Genomic DNA, 19,475 nt, shown 5'->3' with positions numbered 1-19,475 from the left:
AATCTTTTTAAAAGTTATTCATAGAGATTATTTTGAAACTCGAATCTATGAAATATGACAATAAAGTCCAAAGGAAAAGCAAAGAGTTTTACTTTTTCTAACTGTAGTGTGTAATAATTGATGTTTATATTATCAGTTAGTGGAAAGTTAAGGCTTTGTAATTTGGTCTTGTCCTCAGTTTCCAAAATACCCAACAATGTAGACTTGATGTACTTACGTAATCTAGCCGTGTCACTGGGGTTGCTTTTTACTCTGAGAACTCTTTTTGATGTGAAGATTTTTGTGTGCTGAAAGGTCGAGGCTGTGATGTGATATAGCTGACACCACCACTCGAAAGGTAATTCTTGATTTCTTTTGAATACAGGCTTGTTCTCTCCTGCTGAATTCTACATGTGAAGATGTACAACTGGTTCCTTTCCTTCTTTCTTTTATTCTTTTTCCCTTTTTTTTTTTAAATCATTATGTTACCTTTTCTTAAAACTTAGAACCTCCTAGCACTTTCAGTATGGTAATCTTCTTTTTAGGGATTTTATTTTGATGACTGTTAAAGCTATCTCTAATATAGCAGCATAAACCTTGCATCTTGAGGTTTATCAGGAAACTTTTAACAGGATGTTGAAGAATATTAGAACTTATAATGGTTCAAATAACACAGCAGCAGCATTGTTTTAGCCTGAGCAGAAGCTCAAAAATTTTCTTGGTTTGTAGTTCTTTGACAGGAAAAAGGAGCAATGAAGGAAGAAATGGTCAAAGCACTAATGGGGTTAGAAAACCCTGTTGTATTATATTACTTCTTTCTAGTGGATGTCTGAGTATTGTTCTCTCCGAACAGAGAGAGCCCGCTCAGAAGTGGGGTTGGTAAATACGCAGGCAGGAAGCCCTGCTGACTAAATAGCAGAGGGGAGTGCAGGAGGCGAGAGAAGGTGATACTCTTTGTGCTAAGAGCTTCTTGGAAAAAAGGAATAAACTGGCTTTTAAAATAATAAGTATAATATTCTGCTTTCCTCCAATGGTAGTCTGTTTAATTAGAAAAGCACTTTTATGCCAGCATGCTGTAATTTTGTGTATTGCATGCTATTATAAACAGATTTAGGTGATGCTGTTTCATAGTTGGGCTGTAGATAAGGATGACTGAATATATTTAATATGATATTGTCACTAACACTTCACATATGGTTAAACTCAAAAAATCTTTTTAAGTCCAGCAGGATATTACTTACTCAACTGTCATATTATTTTTCTAGGAAACAATGCCTCCACCATCCCACACTGCATTTTCTGGCCATCATTTACCATTTGTGGGTTTCACATATACAAGTAGCTGGTAAGTTAAGAGTTCCAACGTTGTCTGCGGGATAATTACATAATATCTTAAGTTTCTGTCTCTGAAAGCAACTGCCAACAGATACCAAGGAATGTCGTTTATTGAAGACCATAGGCCATAATCTACAGTGCTGTCTGTCCAAAAGAATGAGCTCTCTGCAGGTGAAATTTACATGAATTTAAAGGTCAGCACCTGTGTTCAGAGGAGTTTCGTTGAGAAAGGTGGTTTTCAGACAATGAAGTTAACTGCGTATGACAAAGTTAAAACCAGATGTGTGGACCCAGAGAGAACTTACTTTATTAGACTTTAAAAACGTTGTTATTTCTAGTCCTCTGACACTCTTGTAAGTCCAAATGGAAATTTTAAAAACATTACTTTTGTCGATATTTGGTATTAATGTGGTATTTGCCTTATCTTTACTTCTGAATTAAATATTAACAAGCGAGTCTATGTATGGTCCTTGATCATTTATGAAAGTACATAAATAAAGAATGTTTACAACCATTGAAAAACCAGGCCTATGTTTCTGCAAACGCATGTGCTTAATGCTGGTTCTGTGACATGTCCTGTAGATTTCAAAAGGATTATTTGCATAAGTAGTAGCATGTGTACGTGCGTATCCACAGAATCAGGGCCACAGCACTTCTGATATTGTACATGCCCTGGCTGTCGTGTGATGATTTCACAGGTTTTGTTGTGATTGTTGTTTTTAAAGTATTTGGGAAACTTGATGAATTATTTAAAAATAAACTATTATTGTAATCTTCCTGACTACATAGGTGGTTGTTTTTTTGCCATCTGGCTAATGCAGACTCTCCGTAATAATAATTTTTATCAGGAGTTCCTTCACTGTTATGTAATAAAAAAAATGCATTGTGGAGATCATGCTAGTTAAAAATTAATTCAATTTTTAATCAGCACACATGAACAAGGTGTTACTTGACTATATAATAAATTACATATTAATTAACAATTTAAACAACTATTTATTGGTTGATACATTTTTTAAAAAATTATTTTGAACACAGACTGTTGTAAAATCCAATACTGTTTAATTTTTCTTTCCCCTCCCCAGTGTGCTTTCAGACCGCAGCTGTCTAAGACTGACAGCTGGACCACCCTCCATGGATCTTGATGCCAGCATTCAAAGAACTTTGGAGGACAGTTTAGCAACAGAAGCTTATGAGAGGAGAATAAGACGTCTAGAACAGGAAAAGCTTGAACTTAGTAGAAAACTGCAAGGTATAGTCATTTAAAAAAAAAAAAAAAATCACTTTTTGGACTTAGATTAGCTTGTAGCTTTGTAAGGTATGCTTTATACTGTGGAAAAAAATATACCTTCTGGAATGCTTTGTAGCAGAAAAGAATTCTCTTCTTTATTTCTGTTGACAAATTAAACTTCTCTTACTCTTTATGCCTGAAATATCCCATGTATGCAACTTCTTAGAACATGCTAACTTGGGTCACACTGTGCCTTGGTTGCTATGACATAAAGATTTCATTCTTAAAAACTCTAAGAACTTAATTTGTCCTGCTGAGAATTACTGAAAAATTGGCAGCTTGTAGTTGGAAATTGTAAATTGTAGATTCCTCGTTGGAGGGGCCGTTTGGCATGTCTTAATATATTGGTGATTTCTTTCTGACCTCCTTAGATGTCAGGCGTGTAATTTGTCCCTCTCTCTTGTATCTTTTTCTAGAGTCCACCCAGACGGTCCAGGCTCTGCAGTACTCAACAGTGGATGGCCCAATAGCAGCGAGCAAAGATTTAGAAATCAAAAGTTTGAAAGAGGAAATTGAAAAGTTGAAGAAGCAGGTAACAGGTATGTTATAAATATTAATGGAAAAGTGTAACAGGAAACAATATTTAAACAAGATTTTTTTCTTGTAATATAACGTTAGTTTTACTTTCTTTCTAAAAGAGTCTTCCAGTCTGTTTTGACTTCTCATTTTACACGTTGCTCTTCATTGATAATTCAACATTTTCTGCAAATTCAACTTAATATTCAGTACTTCAGTAATTACAGTTGCAGGGGAGAAGGAAGATTTTGATGACATCTGCTGTTATTAGTAGTGGTAAAGTTCCAGACTTCCACTAGTTTTAAATTGTGTTGTTGCTAATTTACACGGATGTGAATCCAGCTCTACCTGAGAATCTGTGACACCATGACGAATTTCCTTAGGAGTAACTTTTTTTTCCTTTTTTTTTTTTTTTTTTTTCCCCTTCATCCTGCAATGTGCACGGCAAGAGTGGATGGAGCACTTGTTTGGTTGTTTTTGGCAGTATCAAAAGTCACTGCAGTCCTTTCAGAATCATAGTCACTGTGACATACCATAGCATTCCTTGCTTTGTATATCTCTGCATGCTGGTATGCAGGTACATAGGTAGTAAATTGGAAGGAAGGAAGGTGTAGTTTCCTGTTCATGTGAATAAACATGAGGGGTGAAGGCTTTAGCCTAGCAGATTTAATAGTCTTAAAATACTTTATGGAAGGACAATTTGTTATGATTTAGGTATCAATTGTATTGAATCCTGTGTTCAGTTTTGGGCCCCTCACTACAGGAAAGACATTGAGGTGCTGGAGAGAGTTCAGAGAAGGGCAACAAAGCTGGTGAGAGGTCTGGGGCACAAGTCTGATGAGGAGCGGTGAGGGAACTGGGGCTGTTCAGCCTGGAGAAAAGGAGGCTGAGGGGAGACCTGATCGCTGTCTGCAACTACCTGAAAGGAGGTTGTGGCATGGAGGGGGTTGTTCTCTTCTCCCAAGCAGCCAGTGACAGGACAAGAAGTGGCCTCATTTTGCACCAGGGGAGTTTTAGACTGGAAATTAAGAAAAATTTCTTCAGGGAAGGGGTTGTCAGGCATTGGAACCGGCTGCCCAGGGCAGTGATTGAGTCACCATCGCTGTAGGTGTTTAAAAGACATATAGATGAGATTTTTAGGGATGTGGTTTAGAGGTGGACTTGACAATGCTAGGTTAACGATTGGACTCGATGATCTTAAAGGTCTTTCCCAACCAAAATGATTCTATGATGTTTTTCATTATCCCATTTTCTGTTGAATTTCCCTTGGAAGGGCCAAATTTTGTCAGGTGTGATCACAATTTTGATTATATTTTCTTTGAAACCATAGAGGTTTATAGTGTGCCGTTGCTTAGCGCATTGTAACTGGATGTGGAATAAAAGCTAGTTCAAAATGGTGATGTGGTTTGCTGAGTATTTTCTTGGAAGAGTACTTTTAGAAAAGTGCTGGTTATCTGGGAGTTGATCTGTGTGCATGAAACTACAGTGATACTGAGTTTTCCAAGTGGCAGGGAGTAGCAAAGGGTGCTTTCCATGAGAGAGTGCACTGCGGGCTATAAGGCTGCAATTCTGTGAACAGCAGAATGGACCACACAAAACTCTGCCATCAAAATGGGTTCTCCTCATAGCTGCGTGGCCCCTCCTCTCTCTGTGCATGCCCTGGAGTTTAATTCACTGAATTAAACAAGGAAAGAACTATCTAGATATAGGGAGTTTAATCAACTCATGATCTGATAAATCAGCACAAGGTGAGCAATAAGAGCATATGAGGAAAGGAAGATCAGAGGTGGAAGAACCACCTCTCAGCTGTGCTGTCAATGAGCTATCATTTCTTACAATACCGACCACTTATTTCCTTTCCATTTAATTCCTTCACTTCTGAGAGTTCACAAAGATTTTATGATAACTAAAAATTTGGCTATCATCAAGTATCTCAATACTTTAAGTTTGAAAAGTGTTTATGAAATCTGTGCAGATAAAGATCTGAATTTCTTTAATGTCATACTGCCTTTCTCTAGAACTCCCAGACTAGTTTCAAAAGCAAAGATCGGCCTAGCCCAGTATCCTGTGTCTTTACAGAGGCTACTGGAGACATTTAGGGAGAGATTCAAAGAAGTTTGATATATCCAAATCCATCTTTTTCCAGCCTTACTCTCCCAGATTCTGGCAATTCATGTTTTAAGAACTTACAGAGGGAGAGTTTCTGTTGCACCACCGTGTTGAATGTAGCTGTTAGTGAACCATTTGCTGTCAGTTTAGCTAATATGTTTTTAGTGTAGTTTAAAGGCCAGCTACTAATACTAGTATTCAGTATTCTTGATTTGGTGCTCTGAATTCAGTTAAAGGGAATTTCCTCTCAAAGTGATTCAGAGCATAGGACTTGCGCTATCCTGTTCCATAACAGTTTCTTCAAAATAGAATCTTGAGAGCAGGGACATCTTCAAAGTGAAAGAAAGGAAGTACAGCAAGGTGGTTTTTATTTAGGAAAATTAACAAGATTGATAGAGGCTGTTAGGTACTGGGACTAGAACTGTAGAAATGGGGAGGACAAACCTGATTCTACTTGTCAATCCAAATAGGAAAATGTCTGCATTTTAAGTGAGAATAAAATCAGACACAAGTAGCAGTAGATGGATCTCTGTTATATGTCCATATCTTACCTGTGGCAAGGGCAAAAATCTGGCGATTCGTTCTGGTTTGTGTTTGTGAAAAGACTTCGTTCAGTTCCTGAAAGTGTCAGGAATGCCAGCAGAGCCACCCACAGAAAGAATAACTTGAACTTAACTTCAGACATTTTACTTGGTGTGTTTAGACTCTGCTGCTACGCTATGGGGCAGAAGCACTCTATATATGAACTGCAGACTGCAGCACATAGATTATGTGCTGTTAAAATTGGGTAGTCTGAAAAAAAAAAGGTTATACAGTTGGACAGCTGCTCTGGTGTGATGCAGCAGTTTTGTGTTGTACCATAGGCATTATTCTTAGATGTGAACATGGCTTAACTAGCTCAGGGAAGATCACTCTGGTGTGAGTGATGCCATGTTGGTGCTCTGTCAGGACAAAGGTTTGTGAAGTTTCTCTCCACCCAAATGTCCATCCACTGCTGCTGTAACGAGGAAAAAGACAACACAGTCGGAAACCTCTGTTCTGCAGGAATCCTCAGCTCTGGTTTTGGCTCTTTGGGACCACTGAAAAGCAATATCACAAGACCAGCTTTTAAATGGGACCAGCCCTTCATAGAAAAGCATCAGCATCAGCTTTAAATTATATTTTATTCTTGACTATCGAGCTGCAACTTAGATTTTAGTTCACTGCTGAAAGTATTACTCTTTTCCTTTGATAATGAAAAAAAAGGTGTGTGAACACTCCCCGACACAATTGATATCCTTGTTTACGTTTAAAATAAGTCATTTAATATTGAGAAGGTTTTCTCTTAAGTATCCATGAAGAATTTTCTGCTTCACTCCACATACATTTTTATATAATTATTCCTAGATACAATATGTGCTTTTGGTTTTTGGGTTGGAAGTGAATAATGTGATCAAATGAGGAAGATGTAGAGTTGTCTAATCCATCCCCGGTCACCACGTAACTTCCCCACTATATACCTGAATGCCTTGTCTGGTCCAGTCAATACAACCATTAGTTAGAAGACACTCATTTGTGCCTTGAGTTGTAACTAATACCAGCTAATTTGTTAAAATTGGGTAAAAGAAAATGTTGTCGTTTGCTTGATTTGTATGCCTTTTTTTTTTTTTTTGTGGGATAGATTTAAAAACTAAATTAACAATAGAATACAGGCACAAACCAAATGATGGTGATGACTGAATGCTTCTAAATTTAGGGGAGCTAGTTCCAGGTTTTCTGACTGGCATTTAAAATACCTAAATTTCCAAGTCTAGAACTTGAAAGAAGGTTGCGTTCAGGTGCAGAGCTGAACTTCATGCTTTTGGCTCATCTCTTGGGCAATTAAATGTAACATAACGTCCTACAGTAAGTGTTTGCATATATTAGCTAAAATGTTAGCAACAACTAGAGTGATTAGATGGAAAATTACCATTGAATGCACATTATGTCAAAACTAGGTTTTGGTGATACTCTTTAGCCTGTTTTACTGCCTCTTCTGGAGCTGTAAGAGTAAACACCTGCTCAAAAAGGTAATAAAAATGAACACGAAATTGTGTCAAATTCAGGAGTATCACTGGGGGGGGTCTTAAAAAAAAAATACATTTTTCTTGTCTATCTAGTTTTCCAGGAAATGACAAGCTAACATATGCTTTCAATTTTTGAGGTCAAAGTTGTAATTTTTGTTCACTAAGTTACATAGGAGAAGACTTTGAGGAAGCTTTCACATTGCCAAAAATGTAAAGGGCAGCGATGGAAGAAGAAAACAGAGCTGTGAAACAAAGTACTTCATGCACAGAAGAGGGATTTATCTTGGCTCAGCAGAGCCATATATAAACTTTTTTTCTGGTGACTTCAGAGTAGACTACAAAGAGCAGCAGTTAATAATTTCTGGCTCTGAGTTACATCTCTTATTTAAATGAATTCTTCAAAATTTTTAAACAAGAGTCAATGAATTAAAACAATAGTGAATATTTGCCTAAGTATAAGCTAATGGTATTCATTTTCTTCTACAATTCTTGTGTTTCAGAAATTACAGCTCTTGGAAATGTATGTGTGTTAATGTATGATTTCTCCAAGAGCCAATCTCTTAGAGTTGCATTTATGAATAAATAATAAAAAGCTCTTATTAAGAGTATAGGTGGGTTCCTGTTCTGTGGGTAAATGCGTATGGTCTGAAGACCTGCCACAAATTAAATCAAAAGCAAAATTCCCAGTTAACTTGGAGTTAACCTACTTTCAGATGTATCTTGCTTTAAATTCACGTTTTTAAATGAAGGACTAGGAGGGAAAAAACCTCCCACTAGCTAGAAATCTTCAGTTGTCATTTTTTATGGATTACAACTTTTTGTGTTGTAGCATTTGGGCTTATTGATGTGACATTATTTAGCTGTGGCTTAGAAATGTACTTTCATTGTGTAACTCACAGTTGGTAAGAAACTGGCAGTAATAGATTTCCTGTATTTATAGTAGTAATAAAGCAGATCACATAAACACAAGTGGTTTTCACACTAGAAATAAGTAAAATCATCTGAAGTTAATTTTAAGTGTATCAACAGGAGAACACTTGCCAGCTCTTCAGTGACCTGTTCCATTTACTATTTCTTTCTGGGGGAATTTGGGGTGAGGAGGGAGGCTGCTTATAATTACAGTGTAATAAAAGATGTGTTATGTATTACATCACAGTGCATGAAAGTAAAATGTATAGATCATGTTAAAGCATACGTTACAGAATTACATTTAGTGCATGATTATTATAATGTGAAAAGACAAGTTGTTATCATTGTCTACATTGTTTTGCAGCAAGCTGTGGTCTTTTATTCTGTTCTGTTAAGAGTGGATAATGGCAGCTGAAACAACCTACTCCCTATTCTAAACCAGATAAGAATTACATTATTTTGTGATTAAATGGAAACCAGAACAAATGCTGAAGGGGCTTCAAACCTATGCTATTGTAGAATATTGATGATTTTTTTTCCTGAACACATTTAGAAGTTGTCCGCTTTTTCTAGATTCTGGTCAGCTAGAACAGCAACTTGAGGAGGCCAGCACTGCAAGGCGGGAGTTGGATGATGCTTCCAGACAAATAAAGGCTTTTGAGAAACAGGTCAGAACGCTGAAGCAAGAGCGGGAAGATCTTAATAAGGTAAAAGCACTTTGTCATCAACTCTTCTAAACTCTAAAGACTATTTTATTTTTGTTAATTTTGCTTGACATAACTTTCAAGTGTAAAATGAATGAGCAGACAACAGGTGTGTAGCATGACCTGCTTTGCTTTCTGCCTCTTTTTTGAAGACAAGGACATTAATTAACACGTTGTATGCATGACATCTCGGTGGTCCTAGGTGACTGCTTCTAGGTAGGGAGCAACTCCATGATCCAAATTGCATGGTGGCTGCAAAAAAAAAAACCCAAACATTTCATAGTTTCAGATTAAGGTGATAATGATAGCAGTTGGAACACAGAGTAGAGAAGAACTATTCCAGACAACTAATTTAATCTGAAGTATGAGAGAGACTGTCTTTCATGTAATCGGATGTGAAATACATTAGCCTGTTTATCATGATTGCTTTGGTCCAGTATTCTAGAGTCCACAATCAATGTAGATGTGCCACCGGGATTTAACACTCTTTCTTTTAACGCTTAAGACTCTTGAAACCTGCCAGTTTGTCCAAGAAAGACCGTGTCTCTTCTAAAACAACTTGTAGTGATTAAGAACTCCTTTAAACAACCTTAGAAAATGCTGTTAAATTTGTATAGATGTCAACAGTGCCAAATATTAATTCTTCCTGCCGCTCTTCTTTTCATCCTCAGACTCGCTTTTCCTTGCTGCTTTGTTCTGCTCCGGTTTGGCTGAACATCATTAAACCATTTAAACTGTTGTGGTCCCTCATTCGTAGCGTAGTAGCGCAGATGTAGGACACAGCAAGCTTTGTGAAGGTATCGTGCTGTGGACTTATCACAGCACTAGCAGTGTTATTTCATGTGGGTTCTTTTAAAAGAATAATTATCATATATTGCTGTTAATCACTACAGTGTTTTATTGCCTGAAACTTTCTGTAATATTTGGTATTATGGTACAGTGTGTGGAAATTGCACTTGCCATTGCAGGTCAGTTTTCATGGAGCAGAGTTTTCCATTCAATTAATGCAAAACCTTTTTTTATTCATTTGGCAGTTGAGATAAGTACTATTCCTTTTGTTCATTTAAGTAACTCTTGAAAAACTACACTAATGACAATTTAAGAAAGCAAGATATTTTTATAGTTCAATGCAAGTGCTTGAAAGCGTTTGTGTTGAACCTGTAATAATGGAGTGAATTCCGACTTGCTTTACGTTTATGCAATCTTACTAACTTTAGTAGTGCAAAACCTGGCCTCTTTCCTTATTTATAGAGGCATACAATTTGTATCGTAGATGCATTCATGAAAAGACATGAATATATAGTTTCTGTTCACTCTGGAGAAGGTGTTAGATGTGCATCCAAAGACAGAATTGGCATTGCAGCTTTCTAGGTTTATTACTTAATTCTTTTTTTAAACTGTAGGAACTGGCAGAGTCTAGTGACAGATTAAAATCCCAAGCCAAAGAGCTGAAAGATGCACACAGCCAGCGGAAATTGGCAATGCAGGAGTTCTCAGAGATGAACGAGCGGCTGACAGACTTGCACTCTCAAAAACAAAAGCTTGCCCGCCAGCTCCGAGATAAGGAGGAAGAAATGGAAGTGGTGATGCAAAAAGTAGAAAGTTTAAGGCAAGAGTTACGCAGAACAGAGAGACTTAAAAAAGAAGTAAGTGGTGAGAAGACTGTTTAGAATCTGTGAAATAGTGGTTTTATGTAAGGTTTTCTGACAAAGTAATTTTAAAAGTTTATCTGTAAATCTTTCTCTCTCTTTGATTGTTGTTTCAAACAGTAGCAATTTTGTTTTCTAAGATTTTGAAGTGTTGAGTTTAGTGCTGAAGATTTATCTCTTATATTAAAAACCATCAATAGATTTTGAAAAAAAGTCTAAGAATCCTACCTATTAAAAACGTATGTACTTTTGTAGCTGGAAGTCCAAGCTGAAGCCGCAGCTGCTGAGGCATCCAAAGACAGGAAATTGCGAGAGAGGAGCGAACAGTACTCTAAACAGTTGGAAAGCGAAGTAGAAGGGCTAAAGGTTAGTCTGTTTTGATATTAACACCTGCAAACTTACCAGTCAACTTGGGCTTGGATCTGTTTGATTGCTTTCAGATGTGGGACAAAAGGGCATTGTCAGTTTGTCACTTCAGTTGCTGCTGAATATTAATGCAAGCACGCATTGCATTGTTGTCCAGAAAAATGAACAGGCCAGTGTGTTCACTGCATACTGAAGTATTTCTTAATACTCAATTATTTCTTATCAAATTGCTTCGTGTATTACTTCGTTTAAATTTACCTGTTAAAAGTCAGGAGTTTTTTTAGTGTAGGATGGTTAAGTATGTGAAGATAAACCCTGCAGCCTGTGGAGGTTTCTGTATAGGTGTTTTGTGTACTGTGTTGTTCCTCAGTGCATAAGTGAAAAGAAAAATGGTTTTCTCCACGACAGATGTCAACTGATGTAATTGTAAAGGAAAAGTTGTAATTTATTATGCTTTTCAGCCAGAAGTTGAGACATTTTTGCACAAGAGCAGCATTGAGCATGAAGACTTTGTTTATATTGATGAGATTTCTCACACGTGCATGTTTTTTCACAAGCAGAATTTCAGTAAGCCACAAATGTTATTTTATTCCATGATTTAGCATTTTATGCAGTGCTCTGAAGAAATTAGACTTTCTCAAAAATCAAGTGAGAAAGTTCTTCCGTTTCCACATGAAGATTGCTGTTCATTTACAGCAAAATCCTGTTCCCAATGTTTCATCCAGTAGGATAATACTGAACGTTTTGTGCAAAATGCCAGATTAGGCCTATTCTGGTCTTAATTTACATGAATAACAGGGTTTTTTAAGTTAGTATTCTGTGGGACATTTGTTGAGATTAAGTTACTGCACGGAAAACTTCGGGTATTTTTGCAGACATTTCATCTTGCCTTCCTTTGTTAAATGAAAATAAAGAAATCATTTCAATATGAAATTTGGATTTATAAAGCTTCTACTGCTGTGAATACAGATTGTTATCTGAAAATGGAGATGTGTTTCTTCTGCTTTCATGAATCTTTACCATTGGCAAAGAGTTCATATGGCATTTAAGAGGCAAGAGGAATTTATGACACAAAATTGGGGGGAATGACACAAAATCGGGAGGAGCTGTTGACACTCTCGAGGGCAGAGAGGCCCTGCAGAGGGATCTGGACAAAGTGGAGAACTGGGCAATCACCAACCACATGAAGTTCAACAAGAGCAAGTGCTGGATTTTGCACCTGGGACACGGCAACCCTGGCTGTACACACAGACTGGAGATCAAGATGCTGGGGAGCAGCTCTGCAGAGAAGGATCTGGGGGTTCTGGTTGATGGCAAGTTGAACATGAGCCAACAGTGCCCCTGGCAGCCAAGAGGGCAACAGTGTCCTGGGTGCATCCAGCACAGCATTGCCAGCCGGGCAGGGAGGGGATTGTCCCGCTCTGCTCTGCACTGGTGCGGCCTCACCTGGAGCTCTGTGTGCAGGTCTGGGCGCCACAGGATAAAAAGGATATAAAGCTACTGGAGAGTGTCCAGAAGAGGGACACAAAGTTGGTGAAGGGTTTGGGTGGGAAGCCGTATGAGGAGCAGCTGAAGTCACTTGGGTTGTTCAGCCTGGAGGAGACTGAGGAGAGACTTCATGGCGGCTACAGCTTCCTCATAAGGGGAGGAGGAGGAGCAGGCACTGATCTCTTCTCTCTGGTGACCAGTGACAGAACCGAGGGAATGGCAGGAAGATGTGCCAGGGGAGGTTTAGGTTGGACATTAGGAAAAGGTTCTTCACCCAGAGGGTGGTGGACACTGGAACAGGCTCCCCAGGGAGGTGTCATGGCTCCAAGTCTGACAGTGTTCAAGAAGAGACTGGACAACACCCTCAGACACATGGTGGTAACTGTGGGGTTGTCCTGTGCAGGGGCAGGAGCTGGACCTGATGATCCTTGTGGGTCCCTTCCAACTCAGGACATTCTATGGTTCTAATTGAGATCTACTGAGAATAAACGATACACTGATTTATAATAACATGGCAAGTTTATCAAAAGATGAAAGGGGACTCGTAGCTTTCTTAGTAATATTTCGCCGTACAGTAAACACACTTTGGATCATGTGCATTTGTTGTGATAGCACATTATCCATTTGCTAAAAGCTCTGCATGGCTCCTTACTTAAGTTCAGGAGGCTATCATAGAGAAAAGTTCAACGTTTAAAGAAAAAAAAGGAAAGTTTCTCCAAACAGAAAAGCCCATAAATGAAGTCAGATTGTGTATAGGTTGTTGTGATCTAAATACAGAGAATTTAGAGAGCACTTTGCAAAGGATGCTCAGGGCGATTGTGGGAAGTTCCTGAAATCAAAAGCAGACAAGCCACCTTAGGAAACTCATGGGGCTTCTTGTTGGCAGGGATGAAAAAGGTCATCTCTGAGTGGACAGGGCTGCGTCAGAAACGCTCAACGGGTTTTTGGGGCGTCAGACTTTACTGCTGAAGCAAGGGCGATTGCTGCACAGAGCGTGTTCCTTGCAGCAGGTTGGTCGCCTCAGGACGATGTGCAGACAGTGTTAGAGGTGGCGGGTGAGTCAGATGTGAAGTTGGCTGGAGCAGTTGCCTCGCCAGGGGGGTTCTGAACTCAGGTGAGAAGTGAGAGAACTGCTGGCCAAGATGCGCATCCTCTTATCATAGATGGCCCGCTCTGCCACGGTGACTTTCATCCAGAAGACCCTGAGAACTGCAGAGGAGTGGGTGGGACTTCCTTAGAAAAGAGGTAGAAGCTTTAGTAAAGAATACAGTCGGTGAGCTCCTGGGTGAAGCAGAACCTAGTGGGAAGAAAGCAGTGTGCCTTCCGTCCAGCCAAATCCTGCAAGACTGACCTGCTGGGCTTCTGTGAAGTTGTCAGTAAGTGTGTGGACAAAGGAGATCCAGTGGATGTCATGTATTTGGGTTTTCAGAAAAATCAGGCTCAACAGGAGTCAGCAGTGTGTCCTGGCAGCCAAACCGCATCCTGGCATGTACTGAACAGCATCCAGCTATCTCTGTGCCAGGAGATGCATTACGTCTCTGTTGCGCTGTTTGTCCACTTGAAACAGGCATGTATGAAAAGGTCTCTTTGGATTCCACTCTTAAATTTGGGCAGAAATAAGCTGAGGGGAAATCATGTTTAAGGTTTACAAAATCACAAAAGTAGTGGATCAGGTGAATGGAAGTGGCTGCTTACCAGACCCTACAGTACCACGGCTCTGGGGCACTGATGGAGCAAACAGGACACGCATTTAATATGGTAATTCTTCATACAGTGGGGAGTGAACTCCTGGAACTTGTTTCCACAGGAGTTTGTGGTTGTGACAGTACCAAAGGTACCAAAAGAAACCAGTTACCACTTGTAATAAATTTCTGATTCTAATCAAGCTTCCATTAGCGTAGAAAAATAGGGCTATATGTAACAACAGAAAAGAAGGGCTTTAATGTTCATTAGAGCAATATTATAATACCTATAAATTTCTTTCTGTTCTTCACCATTAGATAAACATATTTATTGTTGGTTTTTAGGGCATTTCATAGGTGTGCTAGAAGATCTTACACTTGCTGTTTATTTCAGTAAACTCAGTTATAAAGCCTTAGGTGTATACTCAGCCAAAATTCTGTTTATGGGCTGAATTACACATAGAGAAGAGATGCGTTGGCTGAGTCTATTTTGGGCCAACTAGGCAATTTTTCATGCTAATTTGTATGGCTGATTTGTATTTTTGTTTATTCGTTTGTTAGCTCATTTCAGGCAAATTTAGACTAAATTTTGCATGTTAAATATTAGGTAGCATATTGAAAATGAAATTCTGAACTCTTTCCTTCCTACCTGAGCAACAGCAAGTTATTAAATTGAGAGGAAAAATATAGTAATCCACGTAAGTTATAATTAATAGGATTGTAATAAGGAAGATTGTGTCTTTCTTAATATGTTGCATTTGGCAAATATTTATACCATAAAACTTTATGTTAGTAGCATCACAATCCTAAATAAGATTCTTCATGTTCCTAACCATATTAAATTATCACTACCATCTGCAAAAGGTAAGATACAAGCCCTGAAGGAATACAAAATAGCACTTGTAACAAAAGACTAATCTCACTAATGACAAGCCAGAAGTCTTCCAAGATTTTTAATGGTACATTCATTTAGGATTAACTTATTTAAATAGTAAGTTTTCCCTATGTCACTTGCTCTATTATTGCAGTATTTAATGGTTATTGTTCATTATTCTTCAAGTGCAAAGCTTGATGTCTGTTAATGTTGCAGTTATGATATCACAACTACATGATATATGTGTCAATACATATAGTAATATTTAGAGCGCTGCTGTCAGTTTGGACTATTCAGCTTCATAACTGCCTAATGAAAGAGCTGCTGTGTGGAAGTTTTTTTGTTTGGGTTTTTGTGTGTGTGTGTTTATGAGAGGGAGAGAGAGGGAAGACTTCCAGCACGGAGTTATGGCATCTGGCTATCTCTGTGCCAGGAGATGCATTATGTCTCAGTTGCACCATTTGTCCACTTGAAACAGGCATGTATGAAAATATCTATTTGCAATTTGTGCTTACATGAATTCAAAATATAGTCTCTGTTTACTATATTACTCTAGTTCTGTAAACCATTGTACAATACCTTCCAGCTCTCTCTTCTACTGCACCATCTGTCTTATGGTCTTAATAGCATCTTTGCATTGTGGAAAAAATGTGAGATACCATTAAAACATTTTACGTACCTGATAGATGACGTTGCAAAACCTAAACTTTTTATGTGCTCCATTGCCATATATGTGTACGCAACTCAGCATGTTGGGCAATAACAAATAAGTTCAGTAGTTAACTGCTCGTGCATGAAAAAAAACTCCTATACTTCCTTTTTAAGTTTTTTTTAAATCTTTCTTTCTCCAAACCATCTCCTGTTAAAATGGCATCTTCTTTCTCCGATTCACCGTTCTGCATCCTGAGGGCAGGATTTTTACTCTTAGGGCGAAACAGATGGTCATTTTGATGAGTTAGAGAAAACAATGTGGTGGCAGCACGTGTCTGGCTCATACATTTAGGGAGTTTTGCAACGTTCTGCTGATACTAACAGCAAGGCCTGGCTTTCTCATAGAATTTGTCGTGGTAGAAATTCAGCTCATCTGAATATTCTACAATGACATCTAGCTCTTAAAGTCTATTCATACATCAGCAAAATAAAATAACCCAAACCCATATTTAATTAGGGGTAACTGAGAGGATTTTAATATCTCATGGTATGAATGATGGTATAATTAATAAAATATTCTTGATCTTCTTGAAGGTTTAAGACAGTCACCATAAAGAATTAGGTTTTCCAGCTACCTGCATTTTCTCAAAACACAGTGTTTTTGTTTAGTAATTTCCTTTCCTCAGACTACCTTTAATTACCTATTTTTAAAAACAGAAGAAATTCCAAACCAAGTAATACAGGTGTTTACATTAAAATGTTATTTCCATTCTTGGATTTCAGTGCATGTCATGCCACTGTCTCATTTTGAACCTGATCTTGCTTCTCCTCTATGTTATGGCAGGACATTGAGTTTAGTGAGCGCAGCATTTGTTGCAAATGTCTATGTATCCTGAAGCAATGTGTAAAGACTATTGAAATGCTAGAAGACCTCACTAAGAGAGCTATGCAGCTGTGAAAAGTGAAGTAACTACTCTTATTGTTTAAAGCTTGTTTTTCCTATTAGTCCACTAGGATATAAATGGTCAGTTTGAGTAAAATAGGTCAGGTTTCCCTCCTGATTGATGCAATCTATATAGTGTTTCCGTAGCTAGATTTTAGCCTTCAGTTAAGCCTCTGCTTGTCTTAGTTTAGCTTTTCCACAGATTATTTGTGCTTTAAAATATATTGACTGTGTATCATAGTCCTTATTCTCCATTCCTGAAAGTCACTTGAACCTGTTTCTGTCAACCATGTGAGTGGGAGCATAAGGATCTTCTAATTCTGTGGTGACTTGATCAAATTTTCAATGGCTTGAAAACTATTACTACATTTAAATCACAAAGTGATAACATTCAGATTTATACTCTAACAAATTTTTTAAAAAGTTCAGATAGACGTGCTTAACTGAAGTCTGTCATGGGATATTTTCTAAACATAGAGTAATGAATATTGAGTTGTTATTAAGTGTAATTTTCAGCATTCTTGAGTGCTAATTTGGGGCTGTTTATTTTAGCAAAAACAGGTTGGTCGCTCACCTGGGGTAAGCAGTATAGAACACCAGCAGGAGATCACTAAATTAAAGGCAGACCTGGAAAAGAAAAGTGTTTTCTATGAAGAGGAACTATCTAAACGTGAAATAATGCATGCTAATGAAATAAAAAGTCTGAAGAAAGAACTCCGGGATGCAGAGAGCCAGCAGCTTGCCCTCAAGAAGGAGATCATGATTTTGAAAGACAAGTTAGAAAAAACCAGAAGAGAAAAGTGAGTATTGTATGGAATTTACCTTTAAGCTCAAAATATCTTTTGAAATCTCCTAGTGCGTTTCCAAACACTCTGTTACTTCCTTACCTGTAGTGCAGACAGGTGCACTGTGGCTGAGCTAATGCCAGGGTGGAAAATAGGTGCCTTTAAAAATACAACAGAACAAAAAAATCCACAAACTTGTACTCAAGGAGTTAATTTTGCACAAGAATTCTTGCACTAGCTGACCATTCCAAGGTGTGTAACTTGAGTTGCAGACTTGCAGCTCAGGGTAAGTCAACCCCTGAAGCTTATGTTGCAGTTTGAAATTTTTTTTTTTACATTTTTTTCTGTTTGGTATTTTCATCTTTTGATGCAAAACTAATGTGTTAGAGATCAACTGTTGCCTACATTTCTGCCAGCACAGGAACAGTCACGTAATGCGGACTAAGGCTAATCCATGCTGGGTTCCATCCAGTGTTAACATCAGTCATCAGACTACTGTAGCATAAGCTGCTTTATCTCTTCTGACATGGTAATTTGTTAGAGACCTGCTTTTTTCTCCCCCATGTGATGGAGCTTATAACTGGCCTTGAGAATGTTCTTGAGGCATTCGTCAATAAAAACAAGTTTTTCTGTTGGATAGTGTAGTAATGGAAATACTCATAAAATGAATGTGTTCATTCATAAAAAATTCAGAATGCTTTATAGACACTTAACAGAGATGCTTCTTTCTGCTGTTGTAGTAAGATGGTGTGTTAGAAAAACCATGAAGAAATTCGTGCTGAAAGCCTAGACAAACTGTAGCGAGTCCTTAAATATAAATAGTAAACAAGATAAAGAATTTTTCAAAAAAAGCTTATGCAAATAGAGATGAGAACACTGCTTCTCTGGTAAATTGTTTCCAGCAGGGGAAGTAGATCATACAGCCTAGAATGCAGTGGATGATCTGTTTCTTCTTAGAATATGGCTATTCATAGGACATATTAACACAGTAGTTCACTGCTTTGCTCTAGGTTGGGAGGTAAAAATTGCCTCAGCAGCATGCTTTCATTGCACCACAACTTGATGGTCTTACTGACCTTTGAGTTAAATGGACGAAAGGCTATGCATATAAAGGCAGTAGTACGGAACTCCTTTAATGCCCTGTCAGCCCAGTAGTGTCTCAGAAGGAGGAATATTCAATAAAGAATCATGAATATGTCTTTCTGCCAGTTAAACTGTTGCTAAAGATCATGCCTCCAACCACTGACCAGAGCAAAAACTCCTTAGAGTTTTATCAGGAAAAATAGCCTAAAAATCTTAGTCTGCTTCATGCTAGCTAGCTCATAAGCCTCCTTTCAGTCTAGTTTCTCTCTATAAATAAAAAAACCAAACAAACAAGACTGGATGTGAATCTAAAGTGAGTGCTGAGGTAACCATGTGTTTCTGTATGTCTGTCAAGTGTTGGTGTAAGAGAACATTTTAGAGCGTGAACAGAAGCGCGTCACAAAACCAGAATCCAGCACTTGGCTCTTAAGGAGAAATGCTTCAGCATCATACTAAGTCAGGTATCCAAGCACATGATGGGCACTTAATGAAGACCTGATCTTAGCTGGGTTTTGTTAACCAGATCTGCAGAATCTCATGCAAGTATTAGGATGCCACAGAAGTGCAGAAGTCCACTGTTCAAGGCGTGCTACAGGTTGAGCTCTGTAGTAGTTCAGGGTTTTAGAAGGGAAGCTTAAATGTTAGGAATGGAAGAATTGCTGTTGCTGCTCAATTCTCGGTATTTGGTAGTTTTTCTTAAGAGAACATGATTTTTTTTTTTCTGCTTACACATATTGTTTTTAGCTTTTGTAATCAGGCATGCAGAGCTTTTTGTGAGGCTGCCAATACAGAGGTGTTCAATCTAAGCGTTGAAAAGGAACCACCTGGAGGCTTTATGCTGAAATAAGTGGAATTATTCCAACAATAGGCTTGGGGTGGGCGTGGTGTTGAAGTGTGCGTGTGCAGTTTGGGGAAAAAAAATTAGTAGTCTAAAAATAATCTTTAGTGCACATTAAAAAAACAGGCTTTGGTAAGAGGATGAAGTTGCATTACTTCATAAGGGTAGTAGTATAGAGTGAATAAGAGCTTGGTCAAAATCTGTGTGTCCTTTTTTATGTAACTTACA

General features: G+C 38.2%; 1 protein-coding gene across 15 annotated transcripts in view; it reads left to right on the top strand.

Annotated features, from left to right (window-relative positions):
* The window catches only part of CDC42BPA (CDC42 binding protein kinase alpha), a 191,198-nt gene that overhangs the window by 112,345 nt on the left and 59,378 nt on the right, over positions 1–19,475 (top strand). For 13 of the 15 annotated variants that reach the window (XM_065630407.1, XM_065630401.1, XM_065630399.1 and 10 more), the window contains exons 10-16: positions 1,245–1,324; positions 2,400–2,566; positions 3,022–3,144; positions 8,758–8,891; positions 10,292–10,534; positions 10,793–10,903; positions 17,094–17,341. In XM_065630407.1, the coding sequence (XP_065486479.1) occupies positions 1,245–1,324; positions 2,400–2,566; positions 3,022–3,144; positions 8,758–8,891; positions 10,292–10,534; positions 10,793–10,903; positions 17,094–17,341 (1,106 nt within the window). The remainder of the gene's footprint in view (positions 1–1,244; positions 1,325–2,399; positions 2,567–3,021; positions 3,145–8,757; positions 8,892–10,291; positions 10,535–10,792; positions 10,904–17,093; positions 17,342–19,475) is intronic. The other 2 variants (XM_065630409.1, XM_065630404.1) reach the window with 1 other exon arrangement.

This window comes from Caloenas nicobarica, chromosome 3 (genome assembly GCF_036013445.1).
Source record: "Caloenas nicobarica isolate bCalNic1 chromosome 3, bCalNic1.hap1, whole genome shotgun sequence".
NCBI lineage: Eukaryota > Metazoa > Chordata > Aves > Columbiformes > Columbidae > Caloenas > Caloenas nicobarica.
This window is presented reverse-complemented; position numbering and strand designations above follow the sequence as displayed.